We start from the raw sequence: 26,913 nt of genomic DNA, 5'->3' as shown, positions 1-26,913 counted from the left end.
CGGAGGCAAAAACATCCTGGAACTCCTTAAATATAGTTTCCGCGGCGCTCCCCGTGGCGGCAGTGGTTGCTTGATCTGCTTCTTCTAGGGCGTTGACTTCGGCCACGACCATTCCCAGAGCCTGGAACCAGTCCAGTCCGAAAAGGCTCTGGAGGTTGTCCCGCACCACGATCGCCTGAAGTTTCTTCGTGATCCATTTGTAGCGTACCGTGAACGTGCCTTGTCCCACGAGGGGAACCAGGTTTCCTTGATAGTCGCAGAGACGGACGTCGGGGCTCCTGAGGTCCCCCTTTCGCATCATGGGGACCGTCCGTTTCAGCACTGTCCATGAAATGATGGTGAGAGCTGACCCGGTGTCGATCTCCATCTCGCAGGGGGCGCCCTCGATGAAAACGGTGACCTTGAGCTTCCTTGGGCGGCTGATCCGCATGTGCCGAACAGGGACCGTGACGCTTGGAATCGAGTGATGCCCCTGGTGTTTCTGGTCGGATGTGGTGAGGTTGGCCACGTGGTCGTCAACCTCTGCCCTGCGGAGCTGCCTCTGGCTGGGTCGCTGCCTCCGATTCGGCCCTCTCTCCGTTCTCTCGACCCGACCGCTGGCTGCAGGGAGTTCGCTGCGGCATACTCTGGCTATATGCCCCTTCCGTTCGCATCGCTGGCATGTCGCGTCCCGGAACCGGCAGGTTGCTCTTGCGTGATCGCCTCCACAGCTGGCACAGGGCAGGCCGGGCGATTTGAGTTTTCGCGCCGGCACTGCGTGGCTACTGCGCATGCGGTGGCTGACCTCCTCGTCCCTCTTGGAGCTCTCTTGTTCTACGGTTTCGCGGTGGACGCGGGTGCTCCTGGGGGCCTCGGAGGGTGCGGAGAGGCGTTGGAGAGTTTCAACGGACTTCTGCGCGGACTCGGTCGCCCGTGCCTCGTCGAGGGCGATCTGGAGGGAGAGGTTGCTCCTCGCCAGCAGTCTTGCCTGCAGACCCCGGTCTCGGACCCCCATTATGATCCGGTCCAAAAGCGGATCCAGATCCCAGAACTCGCAATGAGTTGCGGCTTTCCGGAGTTCGGCGATGTACTCGTTTATGGACTCGCCCTCCAACTGGTTCTTCTGGTGAAAATGATAGCGCCGTACGTACTTGGACGGTTTCGGGGCGTAGTGAGTCTTCAATGCCTGCTGTAAGGCGGACCACGAGACGACTGGTAGCAGCGTCGGTTCCGAGAGTTCTTGGCGGTATCGAGAACTGTGGGGCCACAGTATCCCAGGAACAGATTCTTCTTCCGGAGATCCGAGGCGCCGCCAAGATCGTTCGCCTCCAAGAAAACGTCGAACCACAGCATATAGGTGTCCCAGTCGTCTGTGGCTGGGTTGAATGGAGGTGGTTGGGCATAGGTGGCCATTCTGACTCTCTCTCTGGGTTCACAAATGGCTAGTATGCCTCCCTGTGCTCCAGGCGGAATCCCTGTCTTGTGACCAAGCTCTTTGTAGTGAGTTTCGCTCTTTTGTCAGCCTAATTGCCTTCCAATCCCACCTTCGTCGCCAGTGTTAGATAGGGTAATGAAGGCACAAAAGGCAAGTGATGACAACAGCTCTTTATTAGGTCAAGTACAGGCATCCACTGACTAGGGTCTGGCAGCTCCCCTTTTTAAGGGGAAGCTGCCCAGCTCTTCAGCCAATCAGGGTCTCTCTGTTCTGCCTGAAAGGAGAGGACCTGAGTGGAGACTGCGATTGTCCTTGTCAACAACTAGAAAGGGGGAGTATCTAACAATGTCGCCTTCGGGTTGCCGGAACAGCAAGTTTCAAGGCAAAACGTAACTGCATCTCAGGCAACTTTCTCTCTTGCCACCAAACCTTCTGCTCCAGCCTCCCCCACCCCCCTGATGATCTGAGGGGAGTCAGGAGGCGCCAAACTGCATCTAGCTGTCTTCATTCCCTCCGGGCTAAGGGTGGGAGTGCCTGAGACGCCGCTGGGAGAATGTCTCCTTCAGGTTGCCGGGACAGCAAATTTCAAGGCAAAACGCAGCTGCTGGAATTGGTGCACCTGCAACTTAATGCTCTCTGAGAAGCCTGTGTTACTGGGAGCAGCAGAAGCGGCAGGTACCACTGCCACCCCCGGTGTCCAGCGTCCACCTCGGGAGCCTTGAGTTGTGGCCGTTTGCGCATCTCTCCCGAGCTTCTCTCAGGAGGCGAAATGGGAGGCACCCCACCAGCAGAGCCTCCAGGTGGAAGGCGAGTGAAGGGCAGTGACGGGAGAGGCTCTCGAGGAAGGAGGCAGAGATGAGGCCCGGGGCTCGCTTCCCTGCCTGGCAATGGGGGGGGATTTCTCGCACGCCTTCGGAGAAAAAAAGAAGGCATGTGAGAAAGCCCCCCCCCCCCCCGCTGCCAGCCAATCAATGAGCAGTGGGCAGGGAAACCATGGTGCGGATGGGCGGGGTGAGCGAGCAAGTGAGTGGCGACTGGACGGGCGGCGGGGAGCTAATGAGGGGGGGCAGGCAGGATAGAGCATTCTGGTACCGTGCCACCAGATGAACAGGTTCCAAAAGGTACGTTAAATTTCACAAACGGGTTCTAGTGTACCGGTGCAAACCGACTGAAACCCACCCCTGCAATAGAGTCAGTTAACATTTCTCTTATGTTTAAATGGATGGAACTGCAAGCTAACTCACCTAGGAAGACATCAGAGTACTTGAATTAGGTACTGTTTATATCCCAGCAGCTGTAGCATCTATTAATTCTCAAGAAATATAAGTGAAATGATAGAAATTTGAACCCGACCCATGTACCTGATGTCTGACTTGCAGTTTGGACTTTACAGGGGCGCTCAAGCACAGCAGAGGCACAGACAAGTAGACCATTGATCCTATTTTGAACATGCACATCAGTAAGGTCTACAATTATCCCTTCTATAGTTGCTGACTGCCAATGAGGATCTGAAAGTTAAGTACAAAAATACCATAAGAAGAACAGTAGAGAGAATTATTATATACTTTATTCATTAAACATGGAACCCAGTCAACTGAACATTTAAAAATGTATCACAAATATCACTGACTGGCACTGATGGTTGATATGGGTTGCTGCCAGCATCCTAAGTATCAACCAAGTATCTTCTTAAAATGTATGTTGTTCTGAGTAGCACAGTGATAATGCTGATTACCATATTTTTGGGAGTATAAGACGCACCAGAGTATAAGACTCATCAAGGTTTTGAAGAGGCAATTTTTTTAAAAAAACATTTTTGCACTCTGCAGACATCCCCAAAACAGCCTGTTTTTTGTGAAAATGGGCCTTTAAAAAAAAAAACATGAATAGCCTTTTGGAGGCTTGTAGAGTGCTCCTGAAGGGTGGGGCCCCAAAAATGAGCAAAAAAGGCCCATTTTTGGTTAAAATGGGCGCATTTTGTCAAAAAAATTGCATGCATAGCCTTTAGGAAGCTTATAGAGTAGTCCAGGGGGCTGGGGGGGGGGCAAAAATTGAGCAAAAAGCAGCCCGTTTTTCACTCATTTCTGCCCTCCCCAGCCCCAGGGAGCTCTCTGAAAGCCTCCTACAGGCTTTGCATGGCCATTCTGGTGAAGGGGGCGGGGTTTCGGGAGGCAAAAAATGCTGTATTCAGTGTATAAGATGCACCCAGATTTTCAGCCTCTTTTTTGACAGAAAAAGGTGCGTCTTATACTCCGAAAAATACGGTATATACTTTATTCATTAAACATGAAACTCAGTCAAGTGAACATTTAAAAATGTGTCACAAATACCATTGACTGGTGCTGATGGTGGATATGGGTTCCTGCCAGCGTCCTAGATATCAACCAATTATTTTCTTAAAATATATGATGTTCCGAGAAGCACAGTTTTTTGCAGTTCTGGTGGTGTTATTGCAGTAAGCTGCAATTTCTTTATATGTTTTGTAAAATTATTGGACATGGTACCAAGTGCCCCGATGACAATGGATATCACTGTTACATGTTTCATCCATAGCCGTGTAATTTTGATGGCCAGGTCATGATATTTCATGATTTTCTCTAGTTCTTTTTCTTCAACTCTGGCATTTCCTGGAACAGCGATATCAATAAACTGTATGCTTTGGCCCTCTACAACCGTGATATCTGGCGTGTTGTGTTCCAAATGACAATCCGTCTGTATTCGAAAGTCCCACAAGATCTTCACCTTCTCATTTTCGGTAACTTTTTCCACTTTGTGCTCCCATGATTTTTTGGATACAGGCAAGTTGTACTTTTTACATAATGCACAGTGGATTAATTTAGCAACTCGGTTTTGTCTAGCTTTGTAATTAGTTTGTGCAATTATGCTGCATTTACATATTAAATGTGAAACAGTTTCGACTTTGTTGTTGCAAAGTCTGTCATCCAGCTGTTTTTCCTTTTATTCTGCCTTTGTTTCTGTTTCTTTATTGTTGTTGTTGTTGTTGTTGTTGTTGTTGTTGTTATTTCAAGTGACCCACCCATAACAGGTTAGAGGTGATTTGACAATTATTAATGGCAGCAGTCAAAACAGAAAAATAGTCATTAACTTAAATGGGCTATAACAAATTAAAGCCAGAACTAGAAGAAAAGTATGTATTTACCAAATTTCCAGGCAGCTTTCCATTGTTCCAACATGGTCTTACGGATACGAACAGATTCAGATACGTTTTCTTTCTGTTTAGTGCACATAATTCTTTCTTTTCCAGTTGGGTCAGGTGACTGTATTTCTTCCACTTGGGAAAAATCTTCAATGAGAGTGGGAAGTGACTTCCAGTGGATCATTCCCTTCTGTATTTTTTTAGCTGATCCAGAACAATTTTAATGAAAGCTAGTTAGTAATTCATTCATATTAGTTCTTGTTTGCAAAAGTGATGAACAAAAACAAAGGTTAATGTCTAAACAGCAAATTTAACTTTCCCTGGCTCGCTTTATACAGTGAATGATTACGGCAAAATTTTAAATTATAACAATGGCTTTTGTATTATTCAGAATAAATAGGTAATATCTGGATAGAAATGTTATTTACACATTGGAATTCAGTGAATATAGGTTGTCAAGTAATATGGAACACAAAGCAATCTGTTTTAGCTTTGAATGCTGGAGCAGACGCATTAAAGAGAGAAGGAAAAATGGAGAATTATTTTAAACATGTGTCAGTGTTCAAACGATGAAACTGAATTACATAATAATAAATAAATAATGAAACTGATAGATCAAATCAGGCAAACAGATGGAGTAACACAGAAAAATCATTTTGAAAATCCAGGAAAGAGTTTACATAAAAAGAAGAGGGAGTCAAACTATTCTCCAAGGCACCTGTGGGTAGAACAAGAAGCAATGGGTGGAAACTAATCAAGGAGAGAAGCAACTTAGAACTGAGGAGAAATTTCCTGACAGTTAGAATAATTAATCAGTGGAACAGCTTGTTTCCAGAAGTTGTAAATGCCCCAACACTGGAAGTCTTTAAGAAGATGTTGGATAGCCATTTGTCTGGAACGGTATAGGGCAGTGATGGCGAACCTATGACACGCGTGCCACAAGTGGCACGCGGAGCCATTTGTCAGGGCACGCGAGGCGCTGCCCTGTCAGCTGGCCAGCGCGCATGCGCGCGCTGGCCAGCTGAGTTAACCTTTTTAAAAGCTTTATAAGCTTTATAGGAGCCTGGGGAGGGCGAAAAGAGCCTCCCCCGCCCCCCCGGAGGCCCTCCGGAGGCATCAGGGACCGTCCAGAGGCTTCTCTGATGCCTTCGGAGCGCTTAAAACGACCCTCCGAGCAACCCAGAAGTGGCTTCAGGTTTGCTCGGAGGGTGGTTTTAAGTGTTCCAAAGGCTTCAGGGAGGCCTCCGGATGGTCTCTGAAGCCTCCGGAGGGCCTCCGGGGGGGTGAGGGAGGCTCTTTTCGCCCTCCCCAGGCTCCTATAAAGCCTCTGGAGCCTGGGGAGGGTGAAAAAAGCATGTAAAAATGGGGTGTGTTTGTGTCGCGCATTGTGCACGCATGCGCACTGGAGGGTCGCGCGTTGCATTATGGGTGCGGCACGCCCGCAAACGACCCCCCTGCTCTCCCCCCACTTGTGGCACGTGAGCCAAAAAAGGTTCGCCATCGCTGGTATAGGGTTTCCTGCCTAGGCAGGGGGTTGGACTAGAAGACCTCCAAGGTCCCTTCCAACTCTGCAATTGTACTGTATTGTATAATTAAATTATTATTTAATTTATTATTAATTCAAATATTTACATAATTAAATAGCAGTTTTTCTTCTTTCCCATCCTGACCTATGGAACGGGCAAAAAAACCCACTCAGTTTTTGTGAGAAACTAGTTTTTCCCCATGCAAAACCAATCCCTGTTGGTGACAGGGCAGGCTACGTCACAATTTGTGGGCTGAAGATTTTTATCCATTAGCATGTTCCAGAACATGAGGCAAGCAGCATTGCACCTAGAGGAAATCATGTGATCATTGCCCCACCCTGACTGTAAGACCACATGGCACCAGTAAAAAAAAGGGGTGGGGCTTCAATGGAATAGCTGCAGCCATCTTGGCTTTTTTGATCCCGCTTTCTCCTATGGGGAACAGTTAATCTGTATCAGGATATTTTCTTTGATTAAAGGAGAACAGCTATACCTACATCTTTCCCTGGATATAGATAGACTTATGACTGTAACTGAGCCCATACTTTCAGTCGTAAGTCATGACAGTTGTAAAGAGGGTCATCCCAGGATTGCATTTGATTTAATAGAAGAAAGAAGGACTTCTGTTTTAGGACTCCTTTGTGGCAGTCATTAAGCAAACACCATGGTTGTTAAGTGAATGCCACAGTCATTAGAATATAGAAAACAGGATTGGAAGAGACCTTGGTAGTCTTCTAGTCCAATCACTGCTTGAGCAGGAGACCTTATTGTCAGACCTGGAAGCCATCTTTTACCTTTTGGATTTCAGGCCTGCCACATTTTCTACTGTGGGAAAATGAGACGGGGGATTATACAGAGTATGGGTGATATGTAGCCATAATAACATTGCTTCTCAGAAAGTCAAGGTCGCCTTGTCCCTGCACCTGAACAGATGTGGATGGGAGGAATCTTCCTTCATGGCAATGACTGATTGGACCATGTGATATGCTTGTGGGTGTTGGGCCATTCGATATTCATATGTATCCTTTTTTCTCCTCTGTGGCTCAACATGAGCACAGGAGGGAAGCCCTTTTGCAAAAAGTTCATTAAAGTTTTTTTTAATTGTTCATTGTCTCCTGATGATTCAACTGAGATGTTTTAAATCTCACATGCCCAAAACAGTTTATTTGACCACGGGGGGCAAAGACATCAGAACTTTGAATCCAGGCCATTAACCAAAGATTACTTATTATTTCAAGAAGCTATGTTAGAATATGATTAGGAAATTATGTGAAAGAGAAATAATAGAACTTAGACAATCACAGCAATCCTAAAAAACCAAATTTAAATAAAAAAAATGTTTTAAATATAAAGACGCAAGTGATTAAAAACATTACAAACCTACATAGTTCCAGTTAAGGGATCTTTTTCATGTAGGATTTACAGTGAAGTCGGTATTTCTTCACTTTCCTGATTTCTATGAGAAATCATGTTAGAAACAAGAGTAATCCTCCACAAAAAAAAATGTGAAAGTATGAAAATCTATCCTCTTAATTTCATTTTTTTAAAAAAGTGATAATAATTTTCATCAAATTATTTTGATATATTAACATAATTTTGAAAGCATTTTTTCTCTCTCAAATGAGAATGGTGAATAAAATATGGGGGGAAATCAGCACAGTGCTCCACTCTTACTTGTCCCTTTGGGTGATTTGAAGCTCCAGTTTTCTGGAGGTCTTGGGTAGCATTGTTCTAGATGTTTGTTATATTGATCATGATTATCCAGAATGATACGATCCTTCTTGGTTTTTTGATGGATAATCTTGGCTGACCCTAAAAGTATACAGAGGAAGAAAAGCATTGGAATTTAGCAACATTATTTCTAAATGCTGAACGCTTTTCTGTATCCCATAAGCATGGTACAGTAGCTTGTAGTGTTTAGACGAGATCCTATGTGCAAATCAAAGTTTAGGCACTAATTTTATTGGTTGAACATCTCTGAGTCTATAACATTTCTGGAGTCCTTTGAGGAAAATGAGAATCTGGCAATCTGACAAATGAATGAGACCAAAGGTTAATCTGGTCTAGCGTTTTATATCATTCAATGGCCAACCAGATGCATTGGAGAAACTCACAAATATGGGTTAGGAAAATAGCAATAGCACTTAGCTTTATATACCACTCCGTGGTGCTTTACAGCACTCTCTGTATGATTTAAAATGTCAGCATCTTGCTCCCAAAAATCTGCTCCTCATTTTACCAACCTCAGAAAGATAGTAGGCTAAATCAACACTGAGCCCTGCCAGGATTGAACTCCTGGCTGTGGGCAGAGTTAGCCTGCAATACTGCATTCTAACCACTGTACCACCAGGGCTCCTCAGTCTTCTGTCACCACTGTTACCTGCAATATTAAAAAGTTCCAGATGGGACAGACTGTTACACAACTCTCAAAATAAAGACATCATTGTTTTAACATCTATTGTTCGAGTAATATTTGTAATGTCTTTCGGAACACAAGATTTCATTTGGCAGAATAGAATTTTCTGCAAACTTATAGTGGAACCAATTTCGGAAGCAGACTTTCATTCCATAAAGTTAAAGCTCTTTAGTCATTCCCTGATTCTTACCAAAATAAAGCTCTTGTTCAAAGGCATTCTGAGTCATATATGTATGTTTCCCAGTCCTGGGGTGCAGCCGTTCACGACGTTTAACAGGAGTCGCTGGTTTGAGATGTTTCATTGATATTTTTTCTGCTGTTTCATTGCGAAAGAGTTGATCATCCTCGCCTATCACTGCTGCATGAAAAGATGGTAACCTGGAAATTTTCAGTGAACAAGATTTTTATGGGAAGAAAGTTAACATGGTTTATATGGAAATAAATCAATAAGTGTAAACAGTTGGCCAAGCTGGTTAGCTGGATAGAAGAAATTGGAGAAAATAATGCAACTTGTGATTTATCCAAACAAATGGGATCCATCAATCCCAAATGGAGTTTTTTTACTATAGTAGGGTTTTCTGCTCATGGAATACTCTTATTATGCTTTCATTCCTCTTCATACAGTGCCTTGAATCACTCATGATTAAGCAGATTCATAAATAAAATAAAGTAATAAATCAAAACATTTGAATAGTTTTTATAGTTCAGATTAGAACTAGAACTGAAGCCAGAAACAACTTAGTCTGTGCAAGAATTTATATTAAAACTTCTACAATAGATAGACTAGATTAGAATCTCAGTTCATTCAGTGGCTTCTGTCTTCAGATCTACACACTCGCAGAGATGTTCTGACAGATGCTATCATAACAACAGGTGAGGTGATAGGAGGACCAGCAGTGAAAAAAACTGAACAAGGAAAAACAGCTACTAAGAAAAAATTTGGAAAATGTAGTGTCAGGAGGAAAGAGAGAGGTGGCAACCCTTTAAACAGTCATTCATTTAGTGGTAGCCAAATTCATACCCAAAAAAATCCTACTTAAGAAGAACCATAGATTACAGGTAGAGCTGGATATTTTTGGTGGTTTTTCCATGATTTGTAGGTACACGTAGCTCTGCTTTCCTGTTTGTTTCATTGTGTTGATTGATCTGATATATTGGTTAAAATTTAATTGTATCATAGAACATGAAGCTATAGACCTAGATAAAGATAGTTATTTTTGCTCTGTACATGGGAGATATTTACTTTTGAGAGATTTCCCCCTTGTTTTTCCTTCCCATGTTCTCCTCAACTGTCACCAAGATAACCTTTACCTATAGTTCCTTGCTCCATTGCAAAAGGATCTTTTTCCTATCTCTGCAACACAAGCTGGGGCACACGAGTAACAATTATTTCTGGGGTAAGCATAAAGGTAGGGGCCTGTCCTGCTGTGCTTCTGTTGGCTATCTAAAACCATTGTGTGTACATTCTCCCCACAAATCCCCAGCTGCTGGTTTTCAAGGCCACTTGTCTATTAGCAGTGGAAGACTCAAGCTTTCCATTGCCAAAAATCTTTCCCACTTTTCTTGCAAACCCATAAGTGGTAAAAGACGCAGGGTGGGAGAGGAGGATGGGGGGAAGTGAGCTTTTACTGTGTCAGTTCTCTCGGCATTCCTAGAGATAGGAGAAGGAGCCTCCTCCTGTCAATTCTTCAGTCTGATGTGGATGGAAGGAGTAGTAGGGCAGATAAAAGGACCAGTTCAGTCATGGGGAGGGGTGTGTGTGGGGAGGTGATATTTTGATTCAGTGACGTGCAGTCAGGTGAGGCAAGTGAGGCATAGCCTCACCACTCTCATCATGAAAAGAAAAAAAATGTAAAAGGAAAAAGCTGAGCTAGTTGCTGCCTCAACATGGATGACTCTGCTTAACTGTTTAAAAAAGCCTCTAAAAAAGCACCCTCTACTATGAGGCAGAAGAAGTGCATGCCTCATCTAGTCTGACTTTAGGTGTTGATCACTCCAGAGTTAAGCAAGGGTTAAAAGCCTAAAAATTCTTGACGTAGGTGAGGCACGCAGTTCTCCTGCCTCATAGTAGAGGGTGCTTTTTAAGAGGCTTTTTTAACAGTTAAGCAGAGTCATCCACGGAAGCCAGGCAAAGAGCCATGCTGCACCACACACACTTTCCCCCAGCCTCTTTCTTTTGGAAGGCTCGGATTGGCTCCCCTCCGGCTTCTCTGCCTCTCCTCTCACCCCAGCCTGCCAGCAGGAGGTGAGTGGGTGGGCTTTATTGCGTTCCAGGCATTTCCCACCCAGACAGCAGGCTGCATTTGCAATGGTGGAGGTGTTTGGGGAAGGCAGCAGGGGAATGGGGGGGGATGGCAGAGGAGTTGCTTTCAAGCCACTGGAAAAGATATCCAATCCAACTTTTGTGTGTGTGTGTGTGTGTGTGTGTGTGTGTGTTTGTTTGAGAGTGAGTGAGAGAGGGAAGGGGGTAGGAGAGATAGTCCAATCCAACTTTTGTGTGTGTGTGTGTGTGTGTGTGTTTGAGAGAGGGGGAGGAAGGGAGAGAGGGAGGAAGGAGGGAAAGGGAGAAAAAAAGAAAATGAAAAAAAAGAAATTTATTTCGCAAAGGAGAAAAACAAATGCTGTCGTTTTAAATCGGAACTGAGCATGCCTGGCTGTGGAATTCTGGGAGTTGAAGTCCACAAGTCTAAAAATATTTGAAACCCACCACTGTGTCAGTGCCTCACCAGCCATAAACCTCACCGCACGTCACTGTTTTGATTGTTTGATAAAGTTTAATAAAAGAAACCGGACTTGTTATTTTCAAAATCTTTTGCCCGGTTTTTGTTTTGCTACAGATTCACCATCATACTAATATTGCCTTTGCCTTTTTTACTACCCCCATTATTTTTCATAAAACTGCCTTAATGTTGTCTCTTCATTTTTCAAATATAAAGAATGGGCCAGAGAAACAACCCATTTAATCATAAAAGCAGTATAGGCAATCCTCAATTTACAACAGTTCATTTAGTGACCATTCAAAGTTATAACAGCACTGAAAAAAGTGACATGACCATTTTTCACACTTACGACCGTTGCGTTGCAGTGTCCCCATGTTCACATGATCAAAAAGTGGTGCTTGGTAAGTGGTTCATATTTATGATGGTTGCAGTGTCCTGGGGTTATGTGATCAGCTTTGCGATCCTCTGACAGCAAAGTCAATGGAGAATCCAGATTCATTTAACAACCATGTTACTAACATAATGAATGCAATGACTCACTTAACAACTGTGGCAAGAAAATTTGTAAAATGGGGCAAACTCACAACAATTTTTTCACTTGGCAACATAAATTTGGGGCTCACTCGAGGACTACCAGTATAGTACCGTGTTTCCCTGAAAATACAACCTGTCCTGAAACTAAACCCTTGCGACATTTTTCGCATGCACAAAAATATAAGCCCACCCTCGAAAATAAACCCTCTGGACAATCCCCCCCCCCGACCAGGCAGAGCACCGCTCGCCGACCTAGCGGTATCCCGAAGGCACCAAGCCACGGGAATGAGGTGGGGGCAAAGGCGCTTGCGTTGCTTGGTGCTTTCGGGGTACCGCTAGGTCAGTCAGCGGCGCTGTGCCCAGCTGAAGAGGGGGGGGTTTGCTGGGCAGCTGCTCTCTTGCGAGCAGGCTCCCGAAGAGCCGGGCACAGCCTCAGGGTCGAATGGCTGTGTTGCGCTGTTGCAGCAGCAACGCAGCAGCCATGAGGTGACCAAGCTTATGAGCAGCCGCCCGGCAACCCCCCTTTCCAGCCGTGTATAGTGCTGCTGACCGACCTAGCAGTACCCGGAAGGCACCAAGCAACGCGAGCACCTGTTCGTCGCCCTCCGCCTCCCGCGGCTCGGTGCCTTCGGAATGCCCCTAGGTGAGTGAATGGGGCTCTGCATGGATGGAGAGGGGAGTTGCGCAGCGGCTTTTCCGCTCCCCGCTCGCGCGAAGGGCATCTGCGCTGCTGGCGCCGTCCGCCGCTTGGGTTTTTTTTTCAAAGCACGGAGGATGGATGCCGCTCTGGAAGTACGCTCTATGGTTGTACAATCTGCAGCCCACAACCATAGAGCGTACTTCCATAGCGGCATCCATCCTCCGTGCTTTGAAAAAAAAAACCAAGCGGCGGACGGCGCCAGCAGCGCAGATGCCCTTCACGCGAGCGGAAAAGCCGCTGTGCAACTCCCCTCTCCAGCCATGCAGAGCCCCATTCACTCACCTAGGGGCATTCCGAAGGCACCGAGCCGCGGGAGGCGGACGGCGGCGAACAGGCGCTCGTGTTGCTTGGTGCCTTCCGGGTACTGCTAGGTCGGTCAGCGGCACTATACACGGCTGGAAAGGGGAGTTGCCGGGTGGCTGCTCATAAGCTTGGTCACCTCATGGCTGCTGCGTTGCTGCTGCGACAGCGCAACACAGCCATTCGACCCTGAGGCTGTGCCCGGCTCTTCGGGAACCCAGTCACAAGGGAGCAGCCGCCCGGCAACCCAAAAATAATAAGCCCTCCCCTTTAATAAGCCCAAGGCCATATTTCGTGGGTCAAAAAAATATAAGACCCTGGCGTATTTTCGGGGAAACACGGTATATTCCATGCAGTGGCGTGCAGTCAGGGGAGGCAGGGGAGGCAGAGCCTCACCACTGTCAATCATGAAAAAGAAAAAAAATGTAAACGGGAAAAGGCGAGTGCTGAAGTGAGGTTACCTAGCTCACCGTGAATGACTGCCTGTTTAAAAAAGCCTCTAAAGCTCTGAGCTCTGCCGCGAGGGAAAGAAAGTGCTTTAGTCAGTGGGGTGTCAGGGGAGAGGAGAGAATATTTAGCCATTCTCTCCTTTTCTCGCCCACACCCCGCTGAGTAAAGCGCTTCCTTTCGCCCGCATGAGCCCTTCCGCGGGCGAAAGAAACCATTTTAGTCGGTTGTCCGGGGAGAGGAGAGAATATTCAGCCATTCTCTCCTCCTCTCGCCCACACCCCGCTGAGTAAAGCGCTTCCTTTCGCCCGTCTGAGCTCTTCCACGGGCGAAAGAAAGCGTTTTAGTCGGGTGTCCAGGGAGAGGAGAGAATATTCAGCCATTCTCTCCTTCTCTCGCCCACACCCCGCTGAGTAAAGCGCTTTCTTTCGCCTGTCTGAGCTCTTCCATGGGCGAAAGAAAGCGTTTTAGTCGGGTGTCCGGGGAGAGGACAGAATATTCACCCATTCTCTCCTCCTCTCACCCACACCCCGCTGAGTAGCGCTCCGTGATCCTTTTCTGTGCGTCTGGCGTTTAGATAGATAGCCAGATGTTTTAAACGCCAGGCGCACAAAAAAGCAGCTGCTGTTGGGGATCGCGGAGCGCTTTGCCGGCGAAGCACTCCGCGATCCTTTTCTGTGTGTCTGGCGTTTAGATAGATAGCTGGATGTTTTAAACGCCAGGCGCACAGAAAAGCAGCTGCTGTTGGGGATCGCGGAGCGCTTCGCCGGCGAAGCACTCCGCGATCCTTTTCTGTGCGTCTGGCGTTTAGATAGATAGCCGGATGTCCTAAACGCCAGGTGCACAGAAAAGCAGCTGCTGTTGGGGATCGCAGAACGCGAACCGGCGAAGCGCGCTCAGGAAGGCAGGGTAATGGGGTCACGTGTGCTTGAGGCTGAGGCAGCCTCAGGCTCCAGCACACGTGGTCCCATTCCCTGCCTTCCTGATGACGTCACCAGCCTCATCAGCCGTAAACCTCACCGCACGTCACTGATTCCATGCATCTTTAATTGGAAGTAAATTCTATAGAACTTGTTGAGATTCACACCTTATTGAAAGATTTATATCAGGAGGAAATGTAATAATATCCATGGAGTCTTTGGTGCCCTCTGAGCTTGGTTGTTTGTTTGCAGATGTTTCATTACCCAACTAGGTAACATCATCAAGTGCTAGTGAGTGCTGGATTTGCTCCCTGTTTATATACCACAGCTTGGCCAAACTGAGTTGCTACCTGCCAGAGTTGGTGAAGGTATGGTTTATCTCCTTGGAAGTTCCTTGGTTAAGTTTTTCTTGTCTTTTTTATTGTTTGTTTGGTATCATGCTTATTTGGGTATTGGTTATCTGGGACTTAACTTTTTATTGTCTCTTTTGAATGGTGTGTCAATATGGTTTATCTCCATGTGTCTATTGATGACTGATCAAGTAACTGCCAAGGAGAAAACCACACCCCACCAAGACAGGCAAGGCAAACAACTGCATATTAACAGGGAGCAAACTCCACACTCACTAACAATGATGATGGTATATAGTTGGGTAATGAAGCATCTGTAAGCAAACAACCAAACTTAGAGAGCACCAAGGACTCCAAAACTCAATCCCAAGTTACATATTTTCTTCTATTGTAATAATAACTACTGTGCCCTACCTATAGTAAGCAGAGAGAGGAGTCTCTAGCTTCTTTTGTTCATCTCTGTGAATAGGACCTCCCTCCCCTGTTTCTTCAGCTAGAATTCCATCCAGTAAGTCCACATCATTTTCACAAGGGAGTACATATCTGATGCTGTTCCAGTCGTACTTTTGTTTCTTGAAATGCTTTAGCTTACCCTGAACCCAACCTCCCCAAGAGGTTTGATTGTTCACAATCCATTGAGCTGTTGTTTTGCTTATCTTGGTTAACAGTGTTTCTTCCCACCCCAGTTTTTCTTGTTCGGGTTCATCCCCGATTGTGAATTTGGGCTGTCTTATCTTACTTGAGTCTTCTACCTTCTCAAGGGGTTTGGTTAGGAATGCCTGGCTATTTGGAAGGTCAGAAGGAGGAGGAGAAAGAGGGGGAGGGGGAATGGGTACCAGCAAGGTGGGCTCTGCTTGGGTACTCTCTACTTTGGCTTCCCAGATAAAGTCTTCTAAGAACAGAGGGAGATTACCAGTGGTTTCTTGAACATGAGCCATTTCTGGTAGCCTCAAATGAGGCAATCTTCTCAAGTAATTCACTTTTCTTGGTTTCCTTAGCTTTTTAGGGATAATATTTTCATCTCTACATTGACGAATAACAGTGGAAATATCATATAGACCTTTAGGGTCATAATCTTTATAAGATAAAGCTGATGGCTTAATAGCTTCTTTGGAAAAATGAATGCTCTTGGATATATTCTTAAGACATTGTTTCTGATAATGCGCATAATGCCGCTCATCATGGCTAACACCTTGCTGATACATAAAAGGCATTTTTGCCTTCATCGCAGACAACATAGCTTGGTATGATGGCAAGTTCTTCCTGTCGACTTTGACTTTTAAAGTGGACTCAGAAGGAAAGACGTTTTGACTGTTGAAAACATTAGATACCTCCATTTTATCAAGACTGGTAAGATTTTTGACTAGTGTCGAGATAGTTTTTTTAAATCAAACATTTCAAAAAAAAAATCAAATTGCCCCATTCCACTCTTCTGCTGAGACAGTCCAGGTTTTCCTGTGCCACAAAAGGAAGATAAATATGCCTTAATGTTAACAATAACACATTTCAGATTACAAACAGGGTAAGTAAAACCCAGATAAATTTGAGGTTAGTCCAACCAGCTGTTGCCATCACAGAATATTTATGTTATCTGGTAATAAAAACCTGTTTCAGGTGGGACGGAGAGTTGGAATCCACATGGTGATCTATTCATCTATAGCCAATCTATATGGAATAGGACATGGCCAAATAAAATGTCAGGATATATGGGTGGTGCTTAACTATTGTATTTTGCCTCTGGATATTCATCAAAGAAAAACAGCATTGAGAAACCATAATTGATGAGGGCATCCAGTTTCTTTGCCATTGCTTTCTTACACGATGTTTCTCTGTTGCAAAAGTTACTTAGCCTGAGTTAGGAACATTATTCTTCTGAATTTGCAATTTTACCACATGCTTACCAGGGGGAGGGTGAAAGAAACATGGTTGTAACCAGGGGTGGGCTTCAAAAATTTCAGAAGTGGGTTCTCTGCCCAGTTGCTGGGTGGGCGTGGCCATGGTAGGTGTGGCCTAATCAGCCTCTTGCACCAAGGCCGGGGGTGGGGCATTTTAGCCTTCTGCCGGCTCCTGAGGCTTTCCTTGAGACTCCGGGAGGGCGAAAACTGCCTCCCCCAGGCTCCAGAGGCCGGAAATGGGCCCATCTCTAGACTTCCGGAACTTATGGAAGGCCTGTTTTTTCCCCCTTCCTAAGCCTCCATTTGGGCCCTGCAGTTACCTCGCATCCAAAATGGGGCACATGGAGACTCCTGGGAGGGGCGAGGTGGGGAGGGAAAGTGCCAGCTAGGTGTGGGATTTGGAGGTTCTCCGAACCAGCCATAATATTAGCTAGGGGTTCTCCTGAACCCAGGCTAACCCGTAGCAGCCTACCCCTGGTTGTAATCCTTATAATTAACTCCTCTTAAAAGCCTTTTTTATTCTATCTGCATTTTAGTTTACTATTTATTTTCAGATCATTTTCCCCCTTAGCCCCATCTTGTACTCTTAGTGTCTTTTTATTATTGCAATTATTGGGTCAAGTGTTTTTGTAGAAGGAACATTTGCACTACTGTCATGTGGAAAAAGAAGAAGAAACAGCAGGTAGCAATAGCACTTAGATACTGCTTCACAGTGCTTCACAGCCCTCTCTAAGCGGTTTACAGAGTCAGCATATTGCCCTCAACAATTTGCGTCCTCATTTTACCAACCTTGGAAGGATGGAAGGCTGAGTCAACCTTGAGCCGGTGTGATTCAAACTGCCAAATTGCTGGCAACTGGCAGTCAGCAGAAGTTGCCTGCAATACTGCATTTTAACCACTGCCCCATCACAGCTCATATAAAGAGACTTCATCAATGCCTCTGAAACAACAAAAAGTTATAGATACAACAGAAGCAAACAAGCCTCTTCTGTAAGTAACATCATCTCACTTCATTTATCCAATAAGTATGAACCTCTTGAGACGGACTTATGGGCTGAAACCAGTAAATAGATTACATTTTATAGCTAGGAATAGTCTACTGAAGCACAAACCATTCTTTAAATCCTTGACTTGACAACCACAATTAAAAACAAAGCAAATTCTCTAAAAGAATATTTTGCAAAACTTACTGAGAGCCGATCAAACAAAACTGTCCAGCTTGCCAAAGAAACTGATCTGCATCTCTATATTGTTCCACACAAATAGCTGGCAGCTAGAAGAAACCTCTGAACCCAGCGGTGCAATGCAACTCCATCAGGAGCAGTCCCTGGGATTGGGCCTGCCGCAGGGCCCTCGCGTGAAATGCCTGCCGCCCTGTCCCCACCAGTGTGAGTGGCTGACTAGCTTTTGCGCGGCAGCACGAACAGCTGCTGGACCTCGATGGGCCAAGTTCCCATTGACAAATGTCATATGGTCTTATATTTTCACATTTTACTTAAATTTTAGATACTACCACACTTTTGTAATTTTAGATGTTATTACATTTTGTAAAATGTTATAGACTGCGTTATAACCTAGCTATAGGTTGTCCCTTTTGATCCTCACTCACAAATTCTACTCCAGTTATTTGAAAAATCCATTTTAACTTTCTCTTAAATTTTATTAGGATTCCCTCAGTCACACTTAATATTATCTTTGTGGTGTCAACAACACAGTATATTCTTCATTTACACTATTTTTTCCTTCTCATTTCCTGTTTAGAATGCACACAATGCTATTTTAAATAGGATACTCTATTCATTACCACAATGAATATTTGCTAGTCCCTATATTAAATTAATACAGGCCACTCTGTTTATGTTTTGATGAGAATCAAAAAAGAAACTGTTTCTAGGTGCTACACCCAAATTCAACAAATTCAGAATATCCACTCTGTTAAAATAATCATTTAGATAATTCCACCTAACTACTGTATAGGTAGCAAAGCTTTGTATTTACCTTACAGGTTAATTATTTCAAAACTCCAATTTGCAGAGCCATCACAAGTTTTCAAAAGACTTTGGATCTGACTGTTTACAGTGGTTGCCTAGTTACAAAGATGCATTTGCATACTGACCATTTTGATTTGTTGATTTTAAATATAGCTCTCTCCAGTTCTGGCCATTTGGTATCAAATATTTCATTAGACAATTTCTCTTAAAAGTTAAAAATAGTCAGCAAAACCCTGACTGGCTCTCTTGGTTAGCAAGGAAAGACACTGGAGAATATATTTCCAGGGATACAAAATTTCAGCTAAGGAGTTTTATTATGATCATTAGAAGAGAATTCCAGTCACTGCTGTGTATCAAAGGTAAACTGCACTTAAAATAAATAGTTTTCAAATGTCTTGAGTCTCTTTCTTTCATACACTTACAGAAAGATTTTGCTCTCCTGGGGATTAAAGTTCCTTTGCAATATTTTGTAAAGGCTTGGTATAATACCAGGTTGTTTAAATGTAAAGGTTCCCCTCACACATATGTGGTCGTTCCTGACTCTAGGGGGCAGTGTTCATCTCCGTTTCAAAGCCAAAGAGCCAGCACTATGTGAAGACATCTCCGTGGTTATGTGGCCGGCATGACTAAATGCCAAAGGTGCATGGAACGCTGTTACCTTCCCACCAAAGGTGGTCCCTATTTTTCTAGCATTTTTACATGCTTTCGAACTGCTAGGTGGGGAGAAGCTGTGACAAGTAATGGGAGCTGATTCTGTTACGTGGCGCTAAGGATTCGAACCACCAAACTGCCGACCTTTTGATCGACAAGCTCAGCGTCTTAGCCACTGAGCCACCAGATTGTTTACTTCTGTACAAATGAGAACTAGCTCTCAAATCATTTTACTACAGATAATCAAGCCTCCAAAATTCAACTTAAATGTTATTTCCCTGCAATTTAAACCTGAGTACATCAAGCATATTATTAGATGTTAGGTATTAAATATTCACACATCATGGCAAAAATGATAGAAACATTTGGGCTTCCGAGGGGGCCTAAATCTTTATAAACATCATAAATTAGCAGAAGCATAGAAAGAAGTTAGAAACCAAACATTTTTCTTTTCCTTTTTTTTCTTTTGTTGTTGCTTATTTTCCTTTATCTGTTGTCTCTTTTTATCAACAAACACAAATAATAATAAGTAACAATAGTGGAGACACTATTAAATGTTTAGCTTAGAACAGAAAACTTTATTGTACAACAAACGTTTGATATAATTTGCAGTTGTTTATTATTGTTATATTCAGCTTTGCATGAGAAAAATCTAAATAATATTTATTAACATTAGCATTTCGAACAATAGCTAACAATGACATAATACTTATAACCATTAGAGTGTTAAGAACCTCTAGTCAATACTGCAGAGATACGACTCTATAGCAATAATATAAGCTATGACTTATAATACGTAATAAAACCCTTTTGTTAGGTTGGGTGAATGGATGAGACAGACTGAGGCTTCAATGACAAACAACAGGTTTTATCAGACAGCACCGGTCTGTCTGACAGCTAGCCCTTTTATAGGGAGCTGTCAGATGGCTAGACCAATCGGCTTGGAGTATTTTCCCACGGGATTGGAGGACCTTGGTGGAGCCTACCATTTGGCTGTCAGTATGTAACACCTTTAAAAAAAAAACCAGACCTTAAATATGTATCAGGTACAGTGTGTGAATGTATATTAATATAGTATAAAAATCTTGGTCATCATTCATTGTTAATTTCTGGGAAATGTCTAGCCATTCAGAACCTGCTTCAAGCATTATAATTTTCTGTCCAAAGGGCCACTTATCTTTGGAGCTCCTGGGGAATGAAAAGGAAGAAGAAAGGAAACCTCCCAAAGAAACACCAGATCTGGAAGAAGTCCAAGATGGAATATTGCCTTTCATCTCTATCATTCCGGTTTTCAGTTTGCACCAATGAAGGCATTAAGAAACTGGGTGAATGCTTTAAGCCAGTGTTTTTCAATCTAAACAACTTAAAGATGTGTGGTCTTCAATTCTCAGAATTTCCCAGCCAGTCAAACTGGCTGAGGATTTGTGTGAGTTGAAAATGCATCAAATGTCCGGTGGACTTTAATCACATGATTGTGCATGTCATCATTTTGATGAAGTCTTGATTTGTGGCAGACAAATATAATGCCATGAGGATGTGCCCTAAAAAAGCAAGAATGAAGACATCTTTCTACCATGGTTAGAGTCAAATGAGGAACATCCTAGAGGTGGTTTTTTAAAAATTATTTTTGTTTTTAAAATAACAGAAAAAAAATCCTAAAAGCAACAAGACACAAAAGTACATTTTTTGAAGAAAAAAAAATCCATAACAAGTGCTTAAAACTTAGTGAAAATTTATTCACTTATTTTCGAGCCTTAGAGAATGCTTAAGACAGTAACATTGTCCAGAATGCAATTTATTCTTTGCCAATATGTCTGCTTCATTTAATATCAATCTAGGCCACAAGCACAAATACTTAAGGCAGGGGTGGCCAAACTTGGGAACTTTGAGATTTGTGGAGTTCAACTCCCAGAATTCCCGTCAGTCATGCTGGCTAGGGAATTCTGGGAGGTGAACTCCACAAGTCTTAAAGTTCCCACGTTTGGACACCCCTGACTTAAGGCAAGGAAAAAAACTTTCCATTAACCCCTAAGCCTTGTCCATTTGTATTTACGGTACATAGATACTGGCTGAGGAATTCTGGAAATTGAAGTCCCCTCAATTTTAAAAGTTTCTAGGGTTGTGAAGCACTGGCTTAGATCAGTTGCCGAGTTGTGTTGCAGGTTCTTAACATTTTAAAAATAGGGCTGTTCTATTCTAAACGCACTTATCTGAGAACAATACTATTGCATGTCTATATAGCAGCGAAGTCCAGGAAATCCAGTGGAATTTAGCTGCAACTAAATTTATCTTAAGGCCGAAAGAAATAACACGCCACCCATTTGTTCATTCTGACTAAATTATTAACCCCCAAAACGCGATAGGAGGAGTTACTCCAACGCGGAAGAACGAAGACCAGACTCATCGCAAAAAGAGGGCTGCGAGCACTCGATCGGCAGTTCCACCAGTGCGGCCTGCCTTGTTCCAAGAAGTGGCGAGGCGCGAATTAATTTAGCCTGGCAGTCGCGATGCCAACAGGCGTGGCGTCGCTTGCGAGCAAAATGTTACGGGTCTGCTTGAGTCACTGCTGGCGAAGGACTTCCATTGTGAGCTTTGGGAGTTGGCGGAGCCGGCGTGTGCGCTTTTCCGCCTCTGCTTGTGCCATGGAGCCTCGCCTCAGCTTTTCTCCCCCCGCCTACAGCTTCTTCGATCAGCCGCTGGCCATCTCGGTGAAAGGGCTCCGGCCCGAGCAGGAGATCGCGCTCCGCGCGTCGCTGGAAGATGAGAAAGGGGAGCGCTTCGAATCGCACGCCTTCTACCGAGCAGACGGCGAAGGGCGCCTGGATCTGCAGCGCTCGCCGGCGCTCGAAGGCGGGACCTTCTCGGGTTTGGAGCCGATGGGGCTGCTGTGGTCGCTGCAGCCGCTAAAACCCCTCAGGCGCCTGGTGAAGCGCGACGTCGAGCGCCCCTTTCCCCTGGAGGTGGAGGTGTTAGAAAGGCTGGGAGAGACTTTGACTGGTCGCGTCCTGGCCAAGGGCTCCCACGAGCGGAGATTCCTGGGCGACGGGGTGAAGAGACTCCCGGTGCGGGAAGGGAGCATCCGGGCCATTCTTTTCCAACCTCCCGGTAAACAGAAATTACTCTATTAATATACGTTCATGTCCCGGAGGATCAGCCAAGAGCGATTTAATTAATCCACTTTTTGGATTCTCACGGTCACGCTGAATTGAGCTACGGTACTATAATCAGACCGGTTGAGGCTGTTTCGATTCAGTGCGTTGTTTGGTTGGAGTTGACGTTTACATATTTTTACCCAACGTTTACCCAGCATTAGAGGTTGAATCACAACCTGTGATGCGACCATATTTTAACCTAGTATGTTATATGAACTCGGGAAATAAGATTGAATAAGGCGTAATTCCTTTTTTTCGTGTGCTTTCAAACCAGTCTTGGCTCCAAGTGACTGCCTGGACTAATGCCTGGACACCATTTCTGGAAATTTGGCTTCCGGGGGTTAAGAGAGTGACTGGCCAAAAGGCTGTGTACCCAAGCTTAGAAAATAGAGTCCCTCTGTACTCTACACCAAATTGGCTTTATAATTTCTGATATTAAAATCAATGGAATACAATACATCCTTAGCTCTGGGATCTGCAATTTAGAAATAGCCAACGCATTGTGCATAGCCAGTCTTTATGTTCACATATTGTATTAAATAATGGGTGGTTTAATAGAGTAGTGGTTTAATAAACCACTACTGACTGCCTTTTTGTAACATGCTAAACCATAAATTCTGATTTTCAAACTACAGTGGCTACCTTTATGTGACAGAATAAGCTAAACAATGAAACTATGCTGCCGCTTGGCCAGTTGTTTGAATCAAGCCATGTGCCCTTTTGTGCTTTATCTTTGATGCAGGACTTTGTTTAAAGTATGCTAAGTTCTTAAGAAATCTATGGTAACTAAAAACAACCGCTCTACTTTATATTTCTTGCAGGTAAAGGCCCTTTTCCAGGTATCATTCAGATACCTGGAACTGGAGGAGGGATTCCAGAAAGTTCAGCATGTCTGATGGCCAATCATGGCTTTGCAGTATTAGCTTTGGCCTATTATGGGTATGAAGATCTTCCTAAGGACATGACGGAATTGAATCTGGAGTACTTTGAAGAAGCTGTCAATTATATGCTAAAACACCCAGTGGTAGGTTGCTCTATTCATGGCCTTTGTAAAGAGGTTTAGCTGAGATCTCGGGTTTTTTAGCCACAGAAATGTATTCAGTCAGTTGGGGTCAGACTCAGCTCAGTTTTCCAGACAAGATGATTATCAAAGAGAAAATTGGAGGGGAGTGTACTGTGTATACTGCTATGTTATCCTAGATCAGAGGTGGGCAATTAATTTTCTCAAGGGGCCACAATGAGAAATTGGGAGTGTTGTGGAGGACCACCACCCACATATCCCCCCCACCTGCCATCCTCCCCCCGCCCCCATCACCAATTGGAACAATAAAAGGATGGCTGGGCTGTAAAAATACCTGTTCTGTCCTAGATAATTCAACCAGTAAATAGAGACTGATACATTTAGCAACCATTTGCAATTACTATAATGGAAAAGTAATTAATTCCTGGCATTTATGACCTTTGCAGTTCTATAAAGCAAAGGAAAACTGAAGTAAGATCATAAGACAACTGCAGTTTCACTTAGCAATCATTTTGCATCAAAACTATCTGTAATCAGTTGAAAAGAAAAATCATGATTGGCAGCAATATCTATCCACATATTAGCTCAGCATGTTGCTTAACATGTAAATTACTTCAACTAGTGTTATCAATTAAAGGTTTCCTGTATTTTGTAAAGCTGGAACTATGGTTAATTCTGGGAAATTAACTAAATTCAACTTGGTTGCTGTATTGTTTGAGCGTGCTGAACATTTTGTGCTATGTTCCTGAAATAGATCATGGAAAGTTTAAGGATCTTAACAACTCATTTCTTTCCATTTGGGGCAGCCAAAGGGATGCAAGAGTAACTGAAGCATGAAAGCTTTAGGCCAGGGTTGTCAAACTTGATTTCATTGAGATTCGCATAAGGGTTGTGTTTGACCTCAGGAGGCTGAGGTGGGTGTGGCCAGCTTGACATCACTTGTGTCAGGGGGCGTGTGTGATGGCCCAATCACTCTGCCAGTAAAAATGGACTCCCGAGCTCCATTTTCGGCTGGGTCGGCCTTTGCTCTGTTTTCACTGGCAGAGGCACTGCAGGCTGGTCCTTCAATGTTTCCAGGGCAGTCCCGCGGGCCAGATCTAAGCACCTTGCGGCCAGATTCGGCCCGCAGGCCTTGAGTTTGACACCCCTGCTTTAGGCAATTACTGTAACAGAAAGTGAAATAGCATGGATAGTTTTCTTACAGGCTGTGTCTGCATAACACATCCTTTTGGTTTGCTTAAGGGGTGGCTGACTGATTAAACCATAATATGCCGTGCTTAAGAAGATTCATCTGGTTATTCATTTAGGATAGCTGTATGAACATAGCCATAGGATCCCATGCAGTAGAAACATTGTTAGCAGTGTGAATCTGATTTTCCTTCTCTTTCTTTCCGTCTGTTTAGGTTAAAGGTCCAGGAATTGGCGTTTTGGGACACTCCAAAGGGGGTGACATCTGCATCTCCATGGCCTCATTTTTAAAAGGCATCAAGGCAATAGTCACCGTTAATGGTTCTATAGCCAATGTAGCTGTAGCAGTACGCTACAAGGACATCACCATTCCACCTCTCGGCATTAATGTAAATCGAGTCAAAATTGATCAGAATGGGATCTATGACATTATTGATGTCCTGAACAACCCACTTGAGGGCGCTGACCGCCAAAGCTTAATTCCATTGGAGAAAGCTGAGGGACACTTTCTTTTTATTGTGGGCATGGATGATCATAATTGGAAGAGTGAATTTTTTGCCAACGAAGCTGCCAATCGTTTACAAGCTCATGGAAAAGACAAACCTGGAATCATCTGCTATCCTGAAGCAGGTCATTACATTGAACCTCCTTATACACCACTGTGCCCTGCTTCGGTCCACTTTTTGGTGGGCAAAACAGTGATCTGGGGAGGGCAACCCAGAGCACATGCAGCAGCGCAGGTGGATGCTTGGAAGCAGATTCAAGACTTCTTTCATCAAATCCTCCATAGCGGCAAAAACAAATTGTGAATGAATTTGTTATGAGCTGGGTTTCAGCATGTATGTTTGCTAAGCTAAATACTGGGGATGTGAGAATAATGCTGGGAATGGATATGAAATGGGGGCAAGAAGAAGGAAACTCATAGGTGATAAATCCCGTTTGAACACTCTTTATCTAGTTTTCAAATATTTCTGCATTCCATATTAAAATCCTGAAGACTAGGATCTACATCCAGGCAAGAGCACCAGATGGTGGCCACGACAGTGTGATCTTGATTTATTGATTTGTTTGGAGTCCAACTGGGCTTGAATGAGGAACAGCATCAAGCACTGATCCCTCATTCTCTGAGAGTGACCTGCCCTTGGACTCCGTGCCTGCCTGCACTTGTCAATGCGTTACAGGTAGTCTTCAACTTATGACCACAATTGAGACCAACATTTCTGTTGCAACACCGTTGCTAAGTGAGTTTGCCCCATTTTATTACTTTACATGCCACAATTAAGTGAATCACTGCAGTGAATAACATGCTGGATAAGTAAATCTGACTTCTCCATTGTTAGAAGGTTGCAAAATGTGATCGCATGACCCTGAGACATGGCAATCGTCATAAATGCATGCAAGTTGCCAAGCATCCAAATGTGGATCACATGACCATAGGATAGCTGTGAGTGTCATAAGTGTGAAAATCCTGTCGTCACATTTTGCAGTGCCATTGCAAGTTCAGTCACTAAACAGATGGTTATAAGTGGAGGATTGCCTGTAATCTTCCTGCGCACCCTCGACCCCCTGAACCTCTCCCCAATAACATGCTAACCTCTCCACCAGCCTGAGGGTCCCCTCCTCATTTTCCCAATCACCTACCTTTTACATACGTTGTGGGAGGGTCAGTCACAGGGTCATGGACTTCACCTTGGCTTGTTTTTGACAGATATTAATTTTACTCTTCCAAATTAGGAAGAAAAAAATATTTGTAGGTTCAATTTCTTTAAACAAATGGATGTGCAGGTTAACAACTTGGCAATTTGACTAACTTTTAATGACAGCAGTTACTTTGAATTGGTACAAAACAACCTAGAATATTACTGGCAAAGAAAATTAACTTTTAACAAATGAAGTGAATATGGTGAAATAGGAATGTGCCTTCTTTTCTCCAAGTTGTTTTTAGCACAAGAAAGGAGAATAACCTTATATGACTGAAGAGTTTGCTGTATAATATTTATCTGCAAAAATAATGACATTGCACTTCAGAAGATAATGTTCTGAATGTATTTGCTGCTTCTGTCAAGGGCCAACTGGAGAAAAGATCAAATCATTTCATCATCTTTTAGATAGTAAACAAAGGACTGACAGTATAAATTAATTCATCCTAAATTATACAACTCTTTTATGCAGAAAAAGCAAACTCCCCAGCACTGTGTTATGTGACTGGAGCAAGCTGTTAATTTCTGGCGGCAGTCCAATTTAGAAACACTCCTATTTTTCAACTTTGCTCTAAATTTTTCTTACCTTGCTTTTTAATTGTTCTTATTTGTATTCTTATCAACTTTTCATTGCACTTGTTAAAATTAGCAAGTTAACATGTCTATCGCTGCTAAGTTAAAATGAGTTTAGAAGTTCCAAGAAATTCTAAAGCAGTATTTGCATATTCAAATATGCGTGCTATATCCTCGGATAACATTTTGGTTTTTTGCACTGTTGGGTGAAAGGTTTCAAGTGAAATAAATGGCTAACACTTGGTAAGACGTCTCAAG

The 26,913-nt window shown here is 43.9% G+C and overlaps 2 protein-coding genes across 2 annotated transcripts in view; one reads left to right on the top strand and one right to left on the bottom strand.

Moving 5' to 3' along the window:
- Positions 1-15,422, bottom strand: part of HEATR4 (HEAT repeat containing 4) — a gene marked incomplete at its 5' end in the record, with an annotated part of 43,400 nt that extends 27,978 nt beyond the window's left edge. The window contains 5 exons of the mRNA XM_081943724.1: positions 2,776-2,922; positions 4,575-4,775; positions 7,772-7,909; positions 8,704-8,891; positions 14,899-15,422. Of these exons, the coding sequence (XP_081799850.1) occupies positions 2,776-2,922; positions 4,575-4,775; positions 7,772-7,909; positions 8,704-8,891; positions 14,899-15,422 (1,198 nt within the window). The remainder of the gene's footprint in view (positions 1-2,775; positions 2,923-4,574; positions 4,776-7,771; positions 7,910-8,703; positions 8,892-14,898) is intronic.
- A 4,167-nt stretch (positions 15,423-19,589) lies between these two features.
- Positions 19,590-26,902, top strand: LOC309382510 (acyl-coenzyme A thioesterase 1-like). Its single transcript, XM_081934100.1, has 4 exons — positions 19,590-20,881; positions 21,023-22,126; positions 22,995-23,197; positions 24,598-26,902. The coding sequence occupies exons 2-4, from the start codon at positions 21,529-21,531 to the stop codon at positions 25,189-25,191; spliced, it is 1,395 nt and encodes a 464-aa protein (XP_081790226.1). The 5' UTR covers positions 19,590-20,881; positions 21,023-21,528; the 3' UTR covers positions 25,192-26,902.
- Positions 26,903-26,913: the final 11 nt, after the last annotated feature.

This window comes from Natrix helvetica (genome assembly GCF_964273705.1).
Source record: "Natrix helvetica genome assembly, chromosome: 1".
Taxonomy (NCBI): Eukaryota; Metazoa; Chordata; class Lepidosauria; order Squamata; family Natricidae; genus Natrix; species Natrix helvetica.
The sequence above is the reverse complement of the archived record's forward strand: the minus strand, read 5'-3'. Positions and strand labels throughout refer to the sequence as shown.

Bases quoted from the DNA above. Each gene is read 5' to 3' on its own strand.
- LOC309382510 (XM_081934100.1), top strand. From the start codon at position 21,529: ATGCCAACAGGCGTGGCGTCGCTTGCGAGCAAAATGTTACGGGTCTGC. The intron at 22,127-22,994 runs GTAAACAGAAAT...TATTTCTTGCAG, and splicing joins CATTCTTTTCCAACCTCCCG to GTAAAGGCCCTTTTCCAGGT. The intron at 23,198-24,597 runs GTAGGTTGCTCT...CCGTCTGTTTAG, and splicing joins ATATGCTAAAACACCCAGTG to GTTAAAGGTCCAGGAATTGG.